The sequence below is a fragment of the Carettochelys insculpta genome, chromosome 12 (assembly GCF_033958435.1).
Source record: "Carettochelys insculpta isolate YL-2023 chromosome 12, ASM3395843v1, whole genome shotgun sequence".
Classification (NCBI taxonomy): Eukaryota; Metazoa; Chordata; order Testudines; family Carettochelyidae; genus Carettochelys; species Carettochelys insculpta.
This window is the reverse complement of record NC_134148.1, coordinates 22,300,765-22,322,086: the sequence shown is the minus strand read 5'-3', so window position 1 is coordinate 22,322,086 and position 21,322 is coordinate 22,300,765. Positions and strand designations below refer to the sequence as shown.

Genomic DNA, 21,322 nt, shown 5'->3' with positions numbered 1-21,322 from the left:
TAATGGTCTCCCTGTGCACCTTACAATAAAGTGACTTGAGTCCCAGTATTTAAAATTTTGGCAAATACAGTGTATGGGAACACTGTTATTTTTAAACAGTCATAAATTTAATATTTAGGATGCAGATTCTGCCCTCATACAGTTTGTTTACTGCCAGGAGGAGACTGCATGCACATAACCAGTAAGAGAATGTAACTCCTGAATGTTTATAAAAGCAGGATTGAGATGAACAAATCCGTATCTTGGGGCTTCAGAGCAGTGCCTAGTTGCAGGAGTACATGGACTTCAGCTTAAAATACATGTGCATCCTCCATGTACAAATGTGACTACTCACTGGGATTTATTAGTGGTAGTATGATCTTCCTGTTTGTTGTTTAATGTCTCAGAAGAGATTCGTTTATCTCCATTAACTTGCTGCTTGGAAATAAGGAACTTTTAAGAGTCGTACCTTATTTGACAAATAAAATAGTATCATGCTATTTTACGTAAATCAAGTAGTAAGTGAATGTCCTTATTAACTGTGTTTTAAAGGTTGCTGTATAAAATAGCCCTTTTAAGATAAAACTTGGAAGTCATTGCAAACAGTATTTAAATTTGTTTAGTATGCTTATAAATGTACATTATAGCTATATATGGTACACCAAATATAACTGGTACAATGATATTTGTGATCAAATAGTCTAAATTTTTGTCTTTTTCTCTGAAAGCTTGGATGGCAAGATTGTTTTGTTTTAAGGGACCCTTATTTGCATTTTCTCTTTACTTCCATAGGGCCATCTTTCTGAGGGATTGGTTACTAAATGGTACAGATCACCCCGTCTCTTACTTTCTCCTAATAACTACACTAAAGCCATTGACATGTGGGCTGCAGGTTGCATCTTTGCTGAAATGCTGACTGGGAAAACCCTCTTTGCAGGTTGGTAGTGTACTAATTGTCATTCACTTACGTGCTAGATCTGTCCATGTACACAATGTCAATGGTAAAACATATGTTATTGTGAACACCATATTTTTCTCGTCTAAGGCCGCTATAATTACCTCCCTGAAATAAAACACAGTTGAAAATAAGAGATTTCTCACAGCAATACTTATTTGTCCAGATTGCACATTGCTTGTAAATGTATGTCTACATTTAACTTTATACTACTTTGTTACTAGTTAACATTACGGCAAAAAAATTTACTTTGAGTCTTCTGCTTCTTAATATAAATTACTATTTCAAATTGTCTTGTGTGTGTGAGAACTGCAATTTAATGTTTGTGAAATATTTATGTCTCTGAGGTAGGTGAGCAGTACTTTCTCCATTTTGCAGACTGTTACATATTTTGTTCGATAGTGAGTCTGGAGTGAAGGTTTATCAGATATGGACTTATTAATTTTATACATTTTTTTCATGGAAAAAATATTTCACATATAATTATTACCTTATAGTCTGTGCCCAGAGCAGAGTTTTGAAGCTGTGGAGCTAAATTTTACAAGTGCTTTGGATTTAATATTTTTAAAATATCTTCAATTTCCAACAAACAAATTGAATGAACAAACAGAACAAATAGCTTTTTTGCTTATTACAACAGAATTTTCAGCCTTTGATTAAATGTTATAATCTGTGAATGAGTCCATACAATGTGAAGACTTCTAGTATTTACTGTAAAATATAGTTCAAGTAAAATTCAATGAATGATTTTAATGGAATTACTAATTTTTCATACATAATTACCTCACACATGACTGGTTGTCTACCTGTTAATAAAAGGGGCTTTCTCAAGTGATTCCAACCAAAATGTTTGGGCCTGTACAATGAGCTCTAGAAATTGCAGAAAAATTATGGTACAGTCGTCCTTCTAAATAGTCTGTGTACACAGTAATTACAGGATAAACTGGTATGAATTATCGTCTGGATATCTGGAGCTCTGAATGACCAAGTGGGCATGTGATTTTGGACAGTGGGGGGAAACGCTTACCTTCCTGCTTTCACCTATTTAAACCAAACAGCCTCAACATGGAGTTGGACTAAAGGAGTATGCTGAACTGGGCAGGTTTATAACCCACTTCTGGTGCTACATTGGTGCAAAAAGGGCATTGTTTAGGGAAGGATTTATCCCTTTAAATTGAGTGGGGTTACAGCACTTGTGAGTTTCAGTGGTTGTGCCAGCAAAGCTGTAATCTCTGTTGTTTCCAATCACATGGGATGCAAATTTATACTCCCAGAGAATTACACTAATTTGGGAATTAACTTCTGCCAGCGTAACACACACACTATATGTATTTGAGTGCATCTATCTGAGAGTCCATGTGGGTGTCTGTGACTTTGTTTGTTCAAGAACTCCTGAACCGAAAGAGTTAGGACCAACAAATTTGATATGTATCTTCCTCTTACTCTAATTTAAAGCAAAATCAAGGTTTGGTTGTGCCAGAAAAGAGGCATGCCTAGAAGCCAGTTGTTTTCCAGAACATGGAGAAGCAGGGGTACAGAGAGGAGGGATGACATACTTCAGACTCACCATGGGGGGCAGCGAGCATAGGAAGCTGAGACGCTGCAGAGCAGGGGTTGGAAACCCCGGCACATGTACCAAGAGCAGCATGTGAGGCAGGAGCTCACCCCCACCGTGCCTCCCTTCCCATGGAGCAGGAACAAAGAGACCCTCCAGCACCACTCTGTTCCCACAGGTTGGCTCTGCTGTGAGCTGAACCAATGTGAGCAGGCAGGCTGGGCTTCAAGTTTGAGTGGACAGGGAGCTGCTGGGAGCACAAGTCTGGGCCCTTTAGGTCCAATGTGGGGCAGGGCGAAGCTGCTTCCCTTGCCGCAGGTGCCACCTCCTCAGACCACCCCCACCACCTGCCCTCCTCTGGGGAAGAGCACTGAGCCTTTCTGCCCCCTCCCATCTCCTACATCTGAGGGACTGAGCCCCTCTGCCCACTCCCATGCCTTCCATCTGTCCCCAAGGGTCAGGGATTGAGCCCCTCTGCCCCCCTTTTGCTGTCTGCCCTGGCGAAGGGATTTTTTTTAATCCATCTGCCTCTCCCCGCCATCTGGGATGGGGGCTGAGCCCTCTTGCTTTCTATTTTCTGCCATACTTTCTACCTTGGCAATTGTGGCCACCATCCCTCAGGCAGGTAGTTAATCCCAGCAAGACATGTGGTGGTCCTCCCTGTCAGCTCAGTTGCCCCCAGCACGTCAGACCCACTTTTGCATGCCAGGGCGCTCCCTCCTGCCACCAGACACACTGAAACGGCAAAGCTCAGCATCTTAATTTATTAATGAAGCTGTTTGTAGGTAGGACTCTTAGTGACTTTAAAAAGTATCACTGGCACTTGGACCATACATAGAGGTCAAAAGGTCAAATTTCGGCACTCAGCCTCAGAAAGGTTGCTGACCCCTGCTGCGGAGTAAACACTGGGGCAGAAACGTAGTGACCACCTGGTTATGGGGCTCTCAACCCTACTGGCCAGGGAGGGAGTCTTTGCCCAGCCTTACCCTCCAGAGGACAGACAAAGGCCAAGAACATGACCTGGCTTGTCCTCTGCCCTCAGAGCAGATGCTGGGGGAGCCAGGAGCCATCCTCCCAAGCAGATGCGGGGGGGGATCAGGAACCATGGTGCACCCTACAAGTAGATGTCATAGGGAGCTGAGAAGTATCTCCAACCCCCTCCCCCACCCAAGCTGATGCTAAGGGGGATGGATGGGGAGCCCTGTATTAACACCACTGTATGCACCCTGCGGAGAGGCCGAGGTCTGGGAACTGTGGTCTAGCCCTACCTCCCTGAGGAGGTGCTAGGCATGGGCAGGGCCTGGAACATGCACTGCAGCCCTGCAACTCCTCTCTCCCCCCGCCCCCCCGAATCTGCTCCACAGGTGGCCCTGGTAAGCCCCCCCCCCCCACCTGACCTTCCAGCCCCTACCCTGAGCCTCCTGCCCTGACCCAACCTGTGCCCTGATTCCTGCATCCACCCACCCACCCCACCACATACCCAGCCCCTTACCCTATGCCCCATACCCTGTTGTGAGCACCGAAACCCTGACCTGAATCCTCCACCCCTGCCCCCACCTGCCATGACCTGCCCCTCCTTTCCAGCTCGTCCCCTTAGCTGAGCTGAGCTGCCCACTTCCTTCTGTCACTCCAGGACCTTCTACTTCTTGCCCTGAGCACTCCCCCCATCCCCGCCCCCCCCAAAAAAAATCTCCCAACCCCGTCCTCATTCCTGCACCCCCTGGCCAGAGCACCCTACCTCCCTTCTTCTCCAACCAACCCTCTGCTCTTTGCCGTCACTTAAACATAGGATGTATATTTTCTTGATGAAATACAGGTCTCAAAACATCAAAAGCAAAATCCAGTTCAGTTGTCTGAGTTGGGAGTGTGACACTGTTTTTCTATACACTTAGAAATATGCTGTAAGGAAATTCCTAACTTCGGGCATTAATATAAAAGTTAAGCTGAGTGTGTTTTACACTTGAAAATGCCGTTAATTGGATGTTGTCTCTTTGCAAATCACTGGGCACTTAAAGCTACATAGAGATCTGCTTCTTTCCAGTGGTCTGTCTTGGAATTAGTAGATGTGCTAAATCTTTTAGGCCGTGTCTACACTAGCCCCAAACTTTGAAATGGCCACGCAAATGGCCATGTCGAAGTTTACTAATGAAGTGCTGAAATGCATATTCAGCGCTTTATTAGCATGCGGGCGGCCGTGGCACTTCGAAATTGATGCGCCTCGCCGCCGTGCGTCTCATCCCGACGGGGCTCCTTTTCGAAAGGACCCCGCCTACTTCGAAGTCCCCTTATTCCCATCAGCTCATTAATAATTCCCAAGAGCTGATGGGAATAAGGGGACTTCGAAGTAGGCGGGGTCCTTTCGAAAAGGAGCCCGGTCGGGATGAGACACGCGGCGGTGAGGCGCGTCAATTTCGAAGTGCCGCAGCCGCCCGCATGCTAATGAAGCGCTGAATATGCATTTCAGCGCTTTATTAGTAAACTTCGAAATGGCCATTTGCGTGGCCATTTCGAAGTTTGGGGCTAGTGTAGACGTAGCCTTAGTGAGTATTGAAAAGTGGGCACTGAAGTGTCTCTTAGTGGCAAAATGTTCAAACTCAAATTTAAACATAGGGTGCCTCTGGCTTATTGAGAAGGGTTGAAAGAAATCCTGGCTTTTTTGGGTGAAAAAATATAGTCCGTAGCAAAAACTTGGAGATATGGTACATTGATGCAGTTCTAATATAGCATAAACAGAGGATCTCGGTATTAAAAATGTAATCAAAATATTTTAGTAGCAATGTCACATCCTAGCATTTAGATCACATTTAATATATGGTTATACTAGGCTTATGCTCTGGCCCTTTCCTATGTCAAACTTATTACAAAAATAAAAGCATAAAGCCATATTCTCATATGCTTCTATTCTTTTGTCTTGAGGTCTTTCATAATGGAAGCTTAATTTTAATTCATGTTTGTTCAATGTTTCTATTTTTATTGAAAAATCAAAGGACAAACATATTTGTACAGGTTGAAACTCCCAAATCTGGCATTTTCTCATCCAGCAGCATCCTTCGCCCAGCAGTATGATGGCTCTTGTAGGACCAGAGTGTCCTGGGGCAGGGCAGCCACAGCTAGTCTGGCTACGGGGGTGCGGGGGGGAGATGTACTTGCAGCAGGTAGGGAGCCTGGGCCACTAGCAGCAGCAGGGGGCTGTGGCCTGGGCTGCTAAGCTGGCAGTTCATCACTGGGGCAATGTGGGAAGCCGCACAGTTGGGGTTGGGAGCCTCCAGCTGGGAAACCTGTCTGGGGGCAGAGAGGGGGTTGGGAAGCCACAGGCAGGAAGCCCAGGAGTAGGGTGAGAGGCCAGCACGGGTGCAGAATTGACCAGCCTTGCTCCAGGAAAATCCCTGGTCTGGAACCACTAAGGTCCAGAGGATGCTGGGCCAGAGAGGTTGAACCTGTAGTTTCAGTTTCAGCCTTACCATGGCCTCACAACACTTACCACCTGTGGATTGCAGACTCCATTCCACTTTACTTCATTCATCCACCCTGATTTGTTACATCTTCCCTCCCTGTAGGCCACAAACCACTTCTTGCTTCCATCTACATGCCACTCACTGACCAGGAAATCAAGCCTAATATGTATGGGCCAAAGACTGTTTCACTTCAAGATAGCCTATACCCCTTCCCCACTTTCCTTGGCTAGGTGAGAGTGTTGTGCATTTTGCCTTTTTGTATGGTGCTTTCCTCCTCCACTATTTGACAGTATGTTGGCAAGCTCTGTGCCCTCTACCCTCCATAGAGGGGTTTTCCAGCTGCTCACATCTGTTTTGCCCTTTAGACATGCATTAGGGATCATGCTCTCCCTTTGCAGATTCACTATTATATTCACGGCTATGCCTGTAGACTTAGAGACTTATTCTTTATCTTGGACTGATTTGATTTTAAACATCAGGATTGATTATTGGTCCAGATGTTAATTTTGTTACCTGTAAAGAGTGGGCTAAAATGTATTTAGATGAAAGCTTGGCTGCTGTGTATGTCTTAAAATGCAGCAGTACAATTTAATTTTGTGTGCGGAAGTGTGGTAGCTACAACAGATTATTTTACAGAGAAAGGAGGTTAAACCATGTAGTTGACAAGGATATTGTGGATAGTTGTATAAGGAGACTGGCCTTATAGGTGGTGCTTTGAAATTCACATTTAAAAGGAGTTTGACAAAAATACTTGCCAACTTCTTTTATATTTGCTAGCGATAACGAAACATAGGATGTGCATATGTTGGTGATTGAGTTTGGTGCATTATTGAGAGGTTAATGCTGTTGTCTGTTTGCAGTCTGCTAGGAGGTGGTTTTCTAGAAAAGCCAATTACTTATAATGGCAAAATGTCTCTGTAGCTGGAAAGAAAGGTACAGTTCATGCTTGTGTGTGTTGTACAATGTAGTAAAGTACATCTGGTGAAATTGCTTGTGCTGTGATAGTAACTGCAGAAGGTTTACACGGTTTTTTCTCTAATGCAATACGGTCCAAATAAAAAGCGCTACTAGCCAAATTTCCAAAAGGGCTTAGTGCTTACAATTGGGGCCAAATTTTCCAGAGCCAGTCATTCTCAATGGAAAATTGCTGGCAGCTGACTACTTTGACAATATGGCCACTTCATTTAAGTGCCTAGGCGAGTAGCTGAGCTTGCTTGAAAATCTGACCCTAATTTCTTGGTTAAGAATTTTCTCTCTAGTTCTGTGCAGTTTTGTCAGCAGGTATGGGATTCTTGTCTAATGTATTCTGTGGCTGCGTGCTTTTCAAACGCGTATGAGATTCTCTTCTGTTAACATGTAGAATATGTGTACAGCCTTTCATTGTGTGTGTCAGGTTAGAAAAGTTGAGTAAATCTGGAGCTGTAAGCCTGTGTATCTGGAAACATACATTCTCCATCATCCTGACTTTGAAGTTTTGATTCAGTCTTTGTAGGGAAAATCACAAGTTCATTATGCCTATTTATAGGCACCTGTGCCTGTGTCATCTGATAAGAAGCAACTATAAAAGACTCACAGTAAGTCCTGGGTCAAGAAGCTAATTCAGTATTATCTTAGCTTCCTGAATAAGCAAGAGATAAACCTTTGTATCTAAAGACATCAAAAGAGGAGGGCAAAATTCAGAGGTGTGTTAAACAGCTTTATCTAACATGTTAATATCAAGATATATGTGAGGGGCAGGGAAGTTTATTGGAATACTGTTCTTGACAGTTTTTAATGTATATTGCTTGTTTGTGCTGCCACCTTATCCCTCAGAACCCTGCTAATTGCATAACAATTTTAATGAAAGAGGAAACAGTGAACTCCCCATAATACTTAGGGCTGAGGAAGAAAAGTGATTCATAACTATAAAGGAAATTTTAGAAGGCTTTTTCAGAGTAGCATAAATAGTACTGAAATAATATTAGCAGTTACACATTCACATTTCCATGCAAACATTTAAGCAATGAGTGGCTTGTTTTGGGGCCCGGAGAATGAGACAAGATTTAATTTTTTTTTAGCAGATTCATAGACTGAGGGAAACAAAAAGCAGCTGCAGCCCAGGCACGTGAGGTACAGCCTAAACAAGGAATTCAAAAGCTGTGTTTTGTGTATATGTAATAATTTAAGGACACTCAAGCATGTATACATTTAAATAAGCTAAAATAACTCCACATAAAGTGCTTGTGATCTGATTTAATCACTTTTCTTCTCCCCATCTCAATAGAAAAACACAATGCCAGAAATGCACATATGGGTGTGGCTCAAATTGTGGCATAGGTAACTGTGCCTCAGGAAGCTGCCTGGTTACTATGGAAACTTACCAGGCCCAGGAGTCATTTTGTGAAGGTGTTGCTGTGGTAACCATAGCTTGGTGAGGCGGCAGCAGGATTGCAGCAATTAGGGCCAGTTCTGACAACAGGGCTGCAGTGGGCTCCCTTCCAGCATTGACAGTGGGACTAGCTCCCTGCAGGGCCACGGACCCTCGACACCATGGCATAATGAGCAGGGAGGCTACTGCAGTCGTCTTGTCTCAGTGCAGCAGAAGCCACTGGACAAGATTGCAAGGAGGAAAACAACCCCAACCGCCGGGCAGGTTACCCTACTGTGGAGCAGTTCCTGCTAGGACAGCTTCTGGTGAACAAATGAGGGAGTGGGACCATGACAGCAGAACTGCAGGGAGCATCCTGCACTGCTGCAGAGCAAGTGGCGCTAGTTCCTGCAGGTGCAGGCTAAGCTGCAGTTGTTTAATAGGAGAGCAAAAATCCCTAGCCAGGGCTATGAGGATGAGTCCCCTGCAGCAGGAGAGGCTACCCTGCTGATAAATGGCTCCTTCTGAGGTTCTCCTCCTCTTTGCAATCTGGACCATCAATCAGTGTCCTGTCACCCTCCTGTGTCTTGTCCCTGCAGGGATCAAGGGTCAGCAGCACTGCATCAACAGAAGGTATCCTCTGCAGATCTACTCACTCATCATCTGGGAACGTGTGGTGAGCATGCTGCATAGGAGCCATTCTCCTACAGCAGTCTTGCAGTCCTGGCAGTCTGTGCTCTGTCCTGCCAGGACTTGCACGCTCATGGCCATGATAGCATGGTTGCAGAGGGCTTCCTTTCACATCAGAGTGTTGGTGAAATCTGACCCAAACTGAAAGAGCAAGGTGTGTAATGGAAGTTGCAGTTCAGGCTGGGCAGAGTAGAGATCTTGGCCAGGAATGCAAAGAGGATGAATCCCTGTCCATAGGGGTGGGAGGGAACCTCATTAATGAATGGCTTCTGGTGGGAGATCATCATCATCATCCTCATAGTTATGGCCAGCTGATCAATGGAAAAGCTCCTGTGTAATTTAGTAAGCATTTTGTGTTTTAATACATCTATTTATAACTGCTGTCCTGTACTTAGTCTGGTTTTTTGAATAGTATTCTTAAAGGCAGTGTGGCATGGCTGCCATTTTAATATGTATAACTGCACTTCATGACGTATTTAAACTATTTTAAATAATAATACTGCACTTCAGAACTAAAATACAATATTAGTAGAAAATTTATGTTGAACGCTTTTTTCTTGTTAATCAACTGATTTTAGTGTGTTAATATTCCTGACATTATGACAAGATTTCAATTCAGAATTGTACTGCAAATGTATAAGTGAGTGGGTCCGTCAGTTATGTTCCAGTAAATAAAGCCTGAGATGCATCATTGTTCTGATGCTGGAAGAGCACAGAACCTCAAGTGCTCCAGATAATGAACTACTGAGTAACCATAATGGAACAGCAGGAGAGGGTGATATATAGGCAAAAACACATGGTGAGACGTAATATGCTAATTTCTAGGCATACTACACTAGGTCCTTTTAAATGTACTAAACTACTTTTGAGCTCTGTTTTCTTTTTTTTTTTTTTTCTGGCATGCATTTTTGAGAAATTAAAGCAAGTTGTTTGGAATATAACTGATTTATTGTTTTGTGTGCTTAAATTTTAGGTGCACATGAACTTGAACAGATGCAGCTGATTTTAGAGTCAATTCCTGTTGTGCATGAGGAGGACCGTCAGGAGCTTCTCAGTGTAATCCCAGTTTACATTAGAAACGATATGACTGAGCCACATAAACCTTTAACACAGCTCCTTCCAGGCATCAGTCCTGAAGGTAAGTCATTCATGGGGGGAGAGGATTTAGTCTGTATGAATTAAAAACATTAATTATAGCAGACAACTTTACAATGAACATTTTTGGCACCAACTTGATTATGTGCCAAGCATATTTTCTTTGGTGGTAGAGAATCAATATTATATATGATGTCATGTGTTTAACTCTTCATAATCTCTACAGATAGGACTCTGTAGAGGTAGTTGTATCCAAGCTTTGAGTCATGGGCCATCTTATCACATTATAGCTCCTTCAGCAGTCCTGCAGGAGTGTTATGTGGCATTGCTGTGAGCCATAGAAAGAGGGGATATTGGGCATCTCTGAGCATTCAAATAATGCTGAGGTGGCAAGAGGGTTTATTAAGATGTTAGTTCTTTAAAGGCATGTGAGTGATATAATCAATTCAGGGGTATACAGTAATTGTACTGAAAACATTTTGGGCACTATTTTATCAAAATAGGGTAGTTTTGGTTCAGGTATTCCTGCTTGAACAAATGTTTTGACCGTTCATTGTAATATTGTGTAGAAGTCAGTGGCTTCTTGATTTAGAGGATGCTAACGCTAACTTAAAACTACAAGAAAAATCCTCTTTGAATATAGTTACACTTGTAATTACAAAATGAGATAATCTTCATACCTAGATCAAAATTTGCCTTTCTGGATTTATAGTTATGGAACGGATGCTTGTCCAGATGTTTGTGTGGTGTTTTTTTTTTTTTTTTGGGGTCACCTAGTTGTTTTGTTTTAAAATCTTTCTGTAGTTTTTAAGTCTCAGTGTTTTATATACATCCATAAATTTAAAGCACTGTTTATAATCCCCAAGAAAAACTGTTTCAGGAATAAGTATTTTTAATTACTGGTCACTAATGTGGTTTTACTCTCTGCAGCACTGGACTTCCTGGAGCAAATTTTGACATTTAGTCCCATGGATCGATTGACAGCAGAAGAAGCTTTGTCCCATCCTTATATGAGCATTTACTCCTTTCCAACGGATGAGCCCATTTCAAGTCATCCTTTTCACATTGAAGATGAGGTTGATGATATTCTGCTCATGGATGAAAGTCACAGCCATATTTATAATTGGGAAAGGTAAACTTATTCCAACTGTTTAGATATTAATGAATTGTCTTGTGTCTCTGAATCATGACATCTTCCTTAAACCTAAAATAAGAGTCTGTATCTGAGATATTAACACCTCCCTTTAAGAGTAGTAGAACTCAGTAGAAAGTAGGAATGAGTATTCCCATGGTGAGAGGCTTTTTCTCCTCCCTCCCTTAACCCTTTAGGGACACCAATTCCATTTTAATTGATTTTTCTAAATTGACTTGAGGATTAGAATTTTCCCACAGCCTGTCTCGGTAATTAGTCTTGGTGCACTTTATAATTGTCCGCTGCAATATAAAGCATAACAAAAACTGACTTACATAGGGTTATGTATGACTATACTATGGTTTTCTGACTCCATTAATAAGTCTGATTTTTACATGTATTAAGCAACATTAATTTTTCAGTCTGCCAGGCTTTTAAGATGATTTTTTTTTAACTTCAGTAAAACAGATTTGTCAAGAATGCAAATTATTTTCCTTATTTTGCATTCAGTAAATATACTAGTAAAGGCACAGAATTGTAATAGTTATATTGAAAAATGACTAATTAAAATAGAATTTCTGTTAGGAAAAACATTGGGGACGATTCTTACATTTGGTTTAATCTCATGTTCTAGTGAATTTTTCTGGGATTTAAAATTATTGGAGACATGCATGTATAGATTGCCATACTCAGGATCATATAAAAACCTAAAATACAGATGGAGCCCAGTTCAGTTAAGGAAATAACTTGCATATATTGAATTGTAGATGGTCAAGCAGCATTCCTAATCACAGCTCATTTTGTCTGGGATGATATGTAATTAATGAGGTTTATTTTCATTCACTAACTTGAAGAAATTAATTTTTACAGATACCATGAAAGTCAGTTTTCAGATCATGACTGGTCTATTCATAATAACTTTGAAGCTGATGAAGTTCAGCGTGATCCAAGGGCTCTTTCTGATGTCACTGATGAGGAAGAAGTGCAGGTAGATCCTCGCAAATATTTGGATGGAGACCGTGAAAAGTACCTGGAGGATCCTGCTTTTGACACACACTTCTCTACTGAGTCTTGCTGGCAATATCCTGATCACCATGAAAACAAGTACTGTGATCTTGAATGTAGTCACACTTGTAATTACAAAATGAGGTCATCTTCATATCTAGATAACTTAGTTTGGCGGGATAGTGAAGTTAATCATTACTACGAGCCCAAGCTTATTATAGATCTTTCTAACTGGAAGGAGCAGAGCAAAGAGAAGTCGGATAAGAAAGGCAAGTCAAAATGTGAAAGGAATGGATTGGTGAAGGCTCAGATAGCTCTTGAGGAAGCATCACAGCAGCTTGTAGAAAAAGAAAGGGAGAAGAATCAAGGGTTTGACTTTGACTCATTTATAGCAGGAACCATTCAACTTAGTTTACAGCATGAGTCTACTGACGTTGATAAATTAAATGACTTGAATAGCTCAGTGTCCCAACTGGAATCGAAAGGATCAAAGTCAGTATGCAGAGAGAAACAGGAAAAAGGAATGGCCAACTTGGCACAGTTGGAAGCTCTTTACCAAACCTCTTGGGATAGCCAGTTTGTAGGTGGTGGAGAGGAGTGCTTCCTCATAGACCAGTTTTGTTGTGAAGTCAGGAAAGATGAACAAATTGAGAAAGAAAATACTTACACCAGTTACTTGGACAAATTCTTTAGTAAGAAGGAAGATACAGAAATGGTAGAAACTGAGCCAGTAGAAGATGGGAAGCTTGGGGAGAAGGAAAGAGAAGAAGAGAGCTTTCTTAGTAACAGTGGGGAGTTTCTCTTTAACAAGCAGTTAGAGGCAATAGGTATCCCTCAGTTTCACAGTCCTGTTGGTTCACCACTTAAATCAATTCAGGCCACGTTAACGCCTTCTGCTATGAAATCATCTCCCCAAATTCCCCATAAAACATACAGCAGCATTCTGAAACATCTAAATTAAAACACTCAGCAGACGTTTTTTTGTATTCTTCATGAGATGTTAGTCTTTTTTATTATTAGTGTAAGTAATTTTTTTACTTGAATCAGATGGTGTAATTTTGGTATGGATTTCATTAGCTTTCTGTTTACCATCATTTTTACAATGCAGAATTACTTTCTGTACATGAGTTAGTTTTTTTGTTTTTAAACTGGCATGCCGTTTGCACACACAATTAAAGAATAGAGCAGAGTAATGCAAAATGCAGGAGGAAACAGGAAAAAATGCACTAAACCAAGTAAAACATTCTGTCAGTAAAACAGTTGTCCATGTTTTGCAGAAAAAATCTTGCCTTGAAATTTACACAGTGAGACTGTACATAATTGCATGAAAATATCTATTTTTCCCTGAAACATTTTTCATTTGTGTATTAGTTTTTCATAATGTAAACATTTCTTAGACACATGATACCAGCAGCATCTGAAAATGAATGCAGAATTTGGTACGCATGTGTTATCTACCTCAAGGTAACAGCAGTATGTGGCAAAACATTAATCACCATTAGTGCTTCTCATTATGCACTTCTATTTAGCCAGCATTATTATAGTAGCTATTTTTCCTGAAAAATCATTCAATATTTATAAATGTTCGGGTATACATTCTTTATAGTGAAGTGTTAATATGCCGCACTTTTATTTATTTTAACAAATAAGTATGTTTTCTGTAATTACAGAAGGTCATCTTAATTTTTGAAGTTTCTTGGCAGATAAGGTTTTTATTTAGCACTATGGTTTATTGCCTACATAGCTGAATATATAACAACATTGGCTTTTTCTGAGGCTGTCTCCAATACATCTTTTAAGTTTTCATTTCAAGTAAAGCACTCGCTGTGTATAGGAATTTGTAATTTGGGGGTGCTTGACCTCTCTACAAAAATTAGGAATTGCTTTATTATAAAATGCTCCTAGAAGTCTTAATTGTGTTCATTTTTAATGTTAGTTGTGTGCATGGAAATAATTAAGGTACAACATTATTGTAGATTAAAAGTTCTATATGGTGATACATTTTGCTTTTACTGTATGTTTTTACTGAATAATTCCCACGCCCAAAGCAAGCATGAGTAAAATTAGGTTAAATGTAGCATGTAGCATCTCGGTCTTCTGGAAATTTGTTTTATCTTCTGTTTTTTGGGATACTGTATGTATCATTGGCTCCCCTGTTTAAAGAAAGACAAATAAAACATGGCCAGCAAAAACGGACTCTTGTTTGAATAGTTGCACAATGAAGCAGGTAATTCCCTCGGTACCTTAGCTGCATATCACCATTTATCATGGCTGTGTGCCTGCCTCCAGATTTCAATGGATTCTGTGAAATTCTAAGCCTATGATAGTTTTGTTTTGTCCCCCTAAGCTCCAAAGTGACTTTTAGAACACTTTGTCTTAAGTGATTTACCACTTGCAGTTTTTGCTTTTAACTCAGATTGCATTGATGAAAAAGCAAGCTGCAGGGTATTAATTGTTGATGTATTCTGTGTAACTGAATAATACTAGTAGTAAAGACTTCTGTGTTTTCTTTTCATGCCAAGAGAATAATGTATGTATTGCACAAGATAGATGTTCATTGAGTAGTTTGGTTTTAGTGAAGGAAAAATAATGGTCACTCTTCTGTGTTCCCCAACCTCACCCCATGACCAGTTACTTTAGAAGAAAGTAAATATGAGCAAATAAGTTAAAGCACTCCATTAACTCTGTAAATGGAGTTGATGCTCTTCATTCTGCCTTTCAGCTGTCCAGATGGGTTTGGTTATTGCTCTGACTTCCTTCTTGTTTCTGTTGTCATTCTATTGATGTGAAAGTGATGTAAGTGGACATATACCCACAAAGCTAAAATGCGTGTGGAGGGATTTTGGTAAGCATAGCCAATACCCACACTACTTCCGGCAGTACTTCATAAGAAGCTTCAGTATGTTCTTGCTGGGCATGTCTGCACTGCAGTTAGCGCTAGTTATTCCCCTTGACGGAGAGCAAGCACTCAAGTGGAGCTAGTCTACATTCACACCTGTGTGGTTATTAGCAGCTGATGAGTTGTTCTTGCTCAAGTTCTAATACGGGGCTGAAAAGCACCATTACATTCAGGTTAACTTTGTAATAGAAACAACCCCTACGTGTGGTCTCACTGGGACTCCTACTGTAGCAGTATCCTGTAATGCTACATGTGGTGAAGGTCTCAGGTGTATTGTATTGAGACTATAATGTTTGAAAGCAGATGACTAGTAGTTTCTGTTCAGCCGATCAATGGCCACTGGTTGGAGCACTGCTTATATGGGGTCAGATTATACTCTCCTGTTTCACATGCGTAAGTGGGTCACATGGTGGGGAAGGAAAAGGCATTCCTCATGTTCTACCCTATAACTGCAGAGGACCATAGCCAGTGTTCCTGTAAGCTAAGCACCTGTGAGACCACTCAGGAGAGATTCCAATGCTACCCAACTGATTAGCAGCGTTCCCACACCTAGGTTTGTATTTTTCGGGTGGTGTACATTTGCACATGCCTAAGTGCACGTAACAAAATTCATTCCACACTACTGGGGGGGAACCACCCAGGGGTAGAGATCAAAGGAAACATTCACCTCCAATTTATTTCCTGTGCTCTCTGAAACAGAATACACCACAAGGCACAGAGAAGAATTAAGCCATTTCTGCCCCAAATTCAGGGACAGCAAAATTGGCTAGCTTGACTAGTGCATGCAGCCTGAAAGCTAGTCCTACGTGCAGCTCTGACATGATGTATGATCAGCATGGCACATCATTTCACAAACTGTTAGGAAACTGAGTATCTAGCCCTTTTGTAGCTGCCTATCAAATAAGCAAGAGTTCATAATATGTATGTGGAGAGAACTAACAGGTGGTTGATACTGTAGCCTTCGCCCTTCTACCAAATTTCTGAACCCCTCTGTTGTAGGAGGTTGTCTGCCCCCCACTTCTGAGCTTCCCAAATGATGGAGCAGACTTGCTGAATGTGGCAGACAGAGAGCCACGTGGGACTCACTGATGGAAAGGATTTTGTCAAAGACAAATTTGTCTTTAGTTCAAATTGTCATCTCAGTGTGCTGTATGACCTCTTGTTGCTTAGGGTATGTCTTCACTACTTGGAAGATCAACCCAGTCAAGGTAGATCTTCTGGGATTCAATTTTGAATGCATATTGGGGCTGTGCTAAATTGAAAAATCAGGAGTTCACTGTCAACCCTGAAACTCAATCTCACGAGGAGTTGGGGAGGTTGATGGAAGAGTTTCATCCGTCAACGTCCCTCAGTGGAAGATAGCCAGGTAAGTTGATTGTAGATAAGTTAATACCAGCTACTCAGTTAGTGAAGACCTGGCCTAACGGTGGAGAATGGGAGGAGGATGGGGGTGTTTTGACATGAATTATAATAAGTAAAGTCATTCTGAGACTGGATGAGAAGTGTGGTTGTGACATAATTAAGAAATTGCAAACCAAATTCTGCCCAGAAACTTTGTCAGTGCAAGCTGATTCTTTACTGCCTCACATACATAAAGTGAGTGCCAAAATACTACCGCCTCACAAGGTGACCTTTTAATGCCCATAAATAAGCTATTTTGTGGAGAATCTGATGCTGTCTAAAATATATTTGATTGCTGTGGACCTCCAGGTGCTCTGTGTAGAAAAGAGTGCTTTAATGACAATCACTGGTTTATTTGGGTGGAAAGTAGTTTTCTTAGAGACCTGGTTCTGAGATCACCTGCTTAGCTACTCCATGTTCTTCTGAGGGGCGAATGCAGTGGCTTATTCAGCAGAGCTACCCTCTTAGAGCAGATAATTAAAGGCAGTGAAAATGCATCAGAAGGAAGGGCAAAGTTAAGCCTGTGGCTAACAACTGACAAGCTGGTCAGCTTTTGGTCCTTTCTTGCCAGCCAGCAAAATTCATGCCTTGGGAGAACAGAGTAGTGGTATAAAGGCTGCCTTTTGCCCTGGATTTCATTAAGGCTCCTCCCCAAGCAAAAATAAAAATGACAGTTAAATTCAGCTTGAGTTCAGCTCTCAGAATAGCTCTGCATCACTAATACTTTAACTTGAAAGTGTTTCACAAGTTTTCATGGCACTGCCCTCTGGATCCGGTCACTGGCATCAACTTGACCTTGTACTGGTATGCAAGAAATATCTCAATGCTGTCAAATTTACACGCACGTACCACAGAGTAGATTGCAACACTGATCACTTCTTGATCATCAGCAGAGTGAAAATTGCCCCAAAGAAACTATATGAGAAAGGAATGCAATAAGCTAAAGGTCAATACCCTCAATACTAGAGATTCGCTAAAATGCTCTGTGTTCACAGATGATCTCACTTGCAAAATGGAAAACAAACCAGACGAACAAACTTGATGAAACATGGTCAATGCTGAGAGATGCAAGGTATACCTCAGCGACCCAATATTATTTTGGATATAGCCCATTAGATGTGGTTCAGCAATTCTCTTGCCTTGGCTCTACTGTCACCACAAACCTGTCGATGGACAAAGAACTGAACATCAGAATCGGGAAGGCAGCTACTATTTTTGGTTGACTTACAAAACGTGCATGGAACAATCCTAAGATGACAGTGAAAACAAAGATACTAATCTCCCAGGCATGTGTATTGCATATCCTGCCTATACAGTTCTGAGGCATGGACCACCTAATCAAACCAGGAGAAAAAATCTGAACAGCTTCCATCTTTGCTGCCTCCACAGAATTATGAATATCAACTGGCAAGATAAAGTTTCAAATGCAGATGTCCTGCCAAGATCTAGAATACTCAGGCTCAGAGCGATCCTCAACAGCAGAAGACTGGGTTGGCTTGGTCATGTGAGAAGAATGGGTGGGTGGTGATCATCTTCCCAAAGAAATCCTCTTCGGCAAACTGTCACGTGGGTTGAGAACAAGAGGAAGACCAAAGCTAAGATTCAAGGATACATGCAAAAACGCTATGAAAAAATTCAACATCAATCAAAAATCCTGGGAATCTGCATCATCAGATTGAAATACCTGGTGACTGCTGCTGCTACAGGTCACATCATCCTTCGATAGTATATGTGCAAGCCATGCAAAAGAACTTGGTCTTAGAAGGAAAAGCTCTCAGACGCCAGAATTTGGAGATAGACTGACGTGATTATTGCAGTCGATTGTGCAAATCCAATGTTGGACAAATAAGCCATGAGAGAAGCTGCACATTCACACACTGCCCTTAGATCCTCACTGCTGCCACTAACCACTCTCTCTCTCAAGACAGAAAGGGACCATATATACAGCTGTGACCTGACAACTGAGTGACTTTTTTTAAAAAACAAAATATAGAGTAAGCTCAAAAGTAACCCAGATGAAGTCTCCCTCTGATAAACTAAGATGGGGTAGCCAACCAGTTAGGGACAAAGAGCTACAGATAAAGTGCAAAAAGCCACATAAATATTTATTGTTATCTCTTTCTAGATAGATAAAAATAAATATATAATATGTGGCTAAATGCTCTCCCACCTCCCCCAGAGCCAGCTCCCTGCTATAACACAATCTGCCACCCCTCTGCCAGAACCAGGCACCCCCATCCTCCTGCTATAACCCAGTCCCCTCCCCCACCACCCCCAAGCTAAGTACCTCCAGCACCCCTGCCCCACTAACTTGATACTGGCAACTCCCTAGAGCCTCTGTTGCTGCTGCCATGTGCTTCTCCCACTAACTGATGGGGCATGTGTGCAGAGCAGTGGATGGTACTCCTGGTGTGCAGCTCTGAGGAGCCGCATTTAATGGGTCAAAGAGCTGTGGGTTGCCCACCCCTGAGCAAAGCAACTTGTCAGCTCCAATTCTAGTGCTTCATTTAAGAGAAAATAGATCAATGAGGAGAGAGGCTAATAATTTTTAAATTTGTTTTTCCAGCTTCTGAGCAGTTTTCTGAGTTTCTTTGTTTAAAAAACAAACAAACTAATATGACTAATGATAACTGAGCTACATGAGCTCATGCTGGCCACAGCTTAATAACAGACCAGGACAAAGGAATGTCCATGGTGTGCCAGAGGTTTACACTGTTAGCTGACACTAAGCTGAGCCTGGTTTCTCCTAATTTACATTTACTATTATTCAACATTGTCAACGTAACTGTTCACAACTATTCTACACAATAAAATATTGCAACAACATGGCAGATTCTCTCTCTGGGGTTTAGTTCATTGCTTGCGGTTGCTAGAAAACATATTACATGAAAATAACTGGTTTCTAGTTCACAGAATTTTCTTCCCCATGTGTCAGACACAGTTGGAGTTCTCATCTCTGCCCCTTATGTACTCCACTGTATTCAGCAAGAGAGAAGGTTTGGTTAGGCTTTTGTTTTCTGGTTTATGTACTAAGTAGACTTTTTACAGACAAGCAAAATGTCCAGAAGGGAAAAGTCAAGAGCCAGGAGGAGAAGAGAGAGCTCTTAACTGCATTTGCTATCCTGAGTTTCCATGGAGCTGTATTCCTGTGTTACTCTTTTTCTGCAAAGCAATTGCCTTAAATTAATCAGGGATAATGGAAGGGGGAAAACCACCACTTAATTCCCAGTATGTTCGATGTTCATCTCTGTCATAGGAGGGTAACAGAAGTCCTAATCACCTTTGCATTTTGGTTCTTGGATTACTTCTGTGGTTTAGTCCTGTAATTTCTCACTTGTCATTCTGAGGGTATGGCTGCACTATGAAATTAGGTCAAATTTGTTAAGGTTGATTTTCTAGCACCCAAATTTGTAAAGTCAAAGATGCATGTCCACACTGGCACATAAAGTCAAGGGAGTTCATGTCCGTTGTCATTGCCGCATTCGACTTTGTCAGCAATGCACTGTGGGTACCTATTCCACAGTTCCTGCTGCCCCATTTCATTGGGGGTTTCTCCCCACCGTGTGGTGATGCCTCTGATGGTGCGCTTGTCTTCTCCCCCTCCCTCTTGAAAGCAACAGCAAAATGTGTTTTCGCGCCCTTTTTCATATCTGTGCAGACACCATTGCAAGGCTAGCATGGAACCCATACAGCTTCAAACTCTTGTGGCAAGTATTATGAGCACCTCTTGCATTGTGCTGTGGTATGTGCGGAGCCTAAGCAGCCATGAGAACGTTCCAGACTCTAATGAGGACACAGACATATACAAATGTGAGACACTGGAGAGGAGGAATGGGGAGATGCTGGCTGCACTTGATGCTATGTGCACAGTGGAGCACTGGTTCTGGTGCCTTAAAACAAACTCAGACTGGTAGGACCACGTTGTTCTGCGGATATGGGACAATCAGCAGTTATGACAAAACTTCTGCAAGCATAAGGCCGCTTTCATGGAACTTTGCAAATTGCTTTCCCCCACCCTGAAGTGCTGAGATACCAAAATGTGACCCAGTCTGACAGCTCAAAAGCAAGTGGCACTAGCTCTGTGGAAGCTTGCAGTGCCAGACAACTATCCATCAGTAGGCAATCAATTCCAAGTGGACAAATCTATAGTGGGGGTTGCTGTGATCCAGCTAGCCAAGGCAATCAATAACCTTCTGCTACAAAAGACAGTGATTCTGGGATATGGGCAGGACATAGTGGAGGGTTTTGCTGCAATGGGGCTCCCAAACAGCAGTGGGGCAATAAATGAGATGTACATCCCTGTCTTGGCTTTGGACCTCCTTGCCAAAGAGTACATGAACCACAAGGGGACTTCTCCATGATGTTGATGAATCACAAGGGTCGCTTCACTGACATCAGTGTGAGATGGTCAGGAAAGCTGCATTACATATGCACCTTTAGGAATTCTGGTCAGTATAGAAAGCTGCAGAATGGAACTTTCTTTCCAGACCAGAATATCACCATTGGAGATGTGGAAATGCCAGTAGTGATTCTGGGTGACCCAACTTACCCTTTGCTCCCTTGGCTCATGAAGCCTTACATAGGCAGTCTAAGGAGCAGTTTAACTACAGGCTGAGCAAGTGCAGAATGGTCGTAGAATGTGTGTTTAAAAGCCAGGTTTGGGAGGCTCCTGGTTCAGTAAGACCTCAGTGAAGGCAACATTCCCCTTGTGTTGGTAGTCTGCTGTGTGCTTCATAATTTGTGCATGCAAGGGGGAAAATTATTTGCCAGGCTGATGGGCAGAGGTACATCACCAGGCCAGTAATTGTG

At 41.9% G+C, this 21,322-nt stretch overlaps 1 protein-coding gene across 4 annotated transcripts in view; it reads left to right on the top strand.

Annotated features, from left to right (window-relative positions):
• Positions 1-14,409, top strand: part of MAPK6 (mitogen-activated protein kinase 6) — a 49,286-nt gene extending 34,877 nt beyond the window's left edge. For all 4 annotated transcript variants that reach the window (XM_075006286.1, XM_075006285.1, XM_075006287.1 and 1 more), the window contains 4 exons: positions 772-916; positions 9,955-10,119; positions 11,007-11,208; positions 12,079-14,409. In XM_075006286.1, the coding sequence (XP_074862387.1) occupies positions 772-916; positions 9,955-10,119; positions 11,007-11,208; positions 12,079-13,174 (1,608 nt within the window). In that variant the 3' untranslated portion in view covers positions 13,175-14,409. The remainder of the gene's footprint in view (positions 1-771; positions 917-9,954; positions 10,120-11,006; positions 11,209-12,078) is intronic.
• Positions 14,410-21,322: the final 6,913 nt, after the last annotated feature.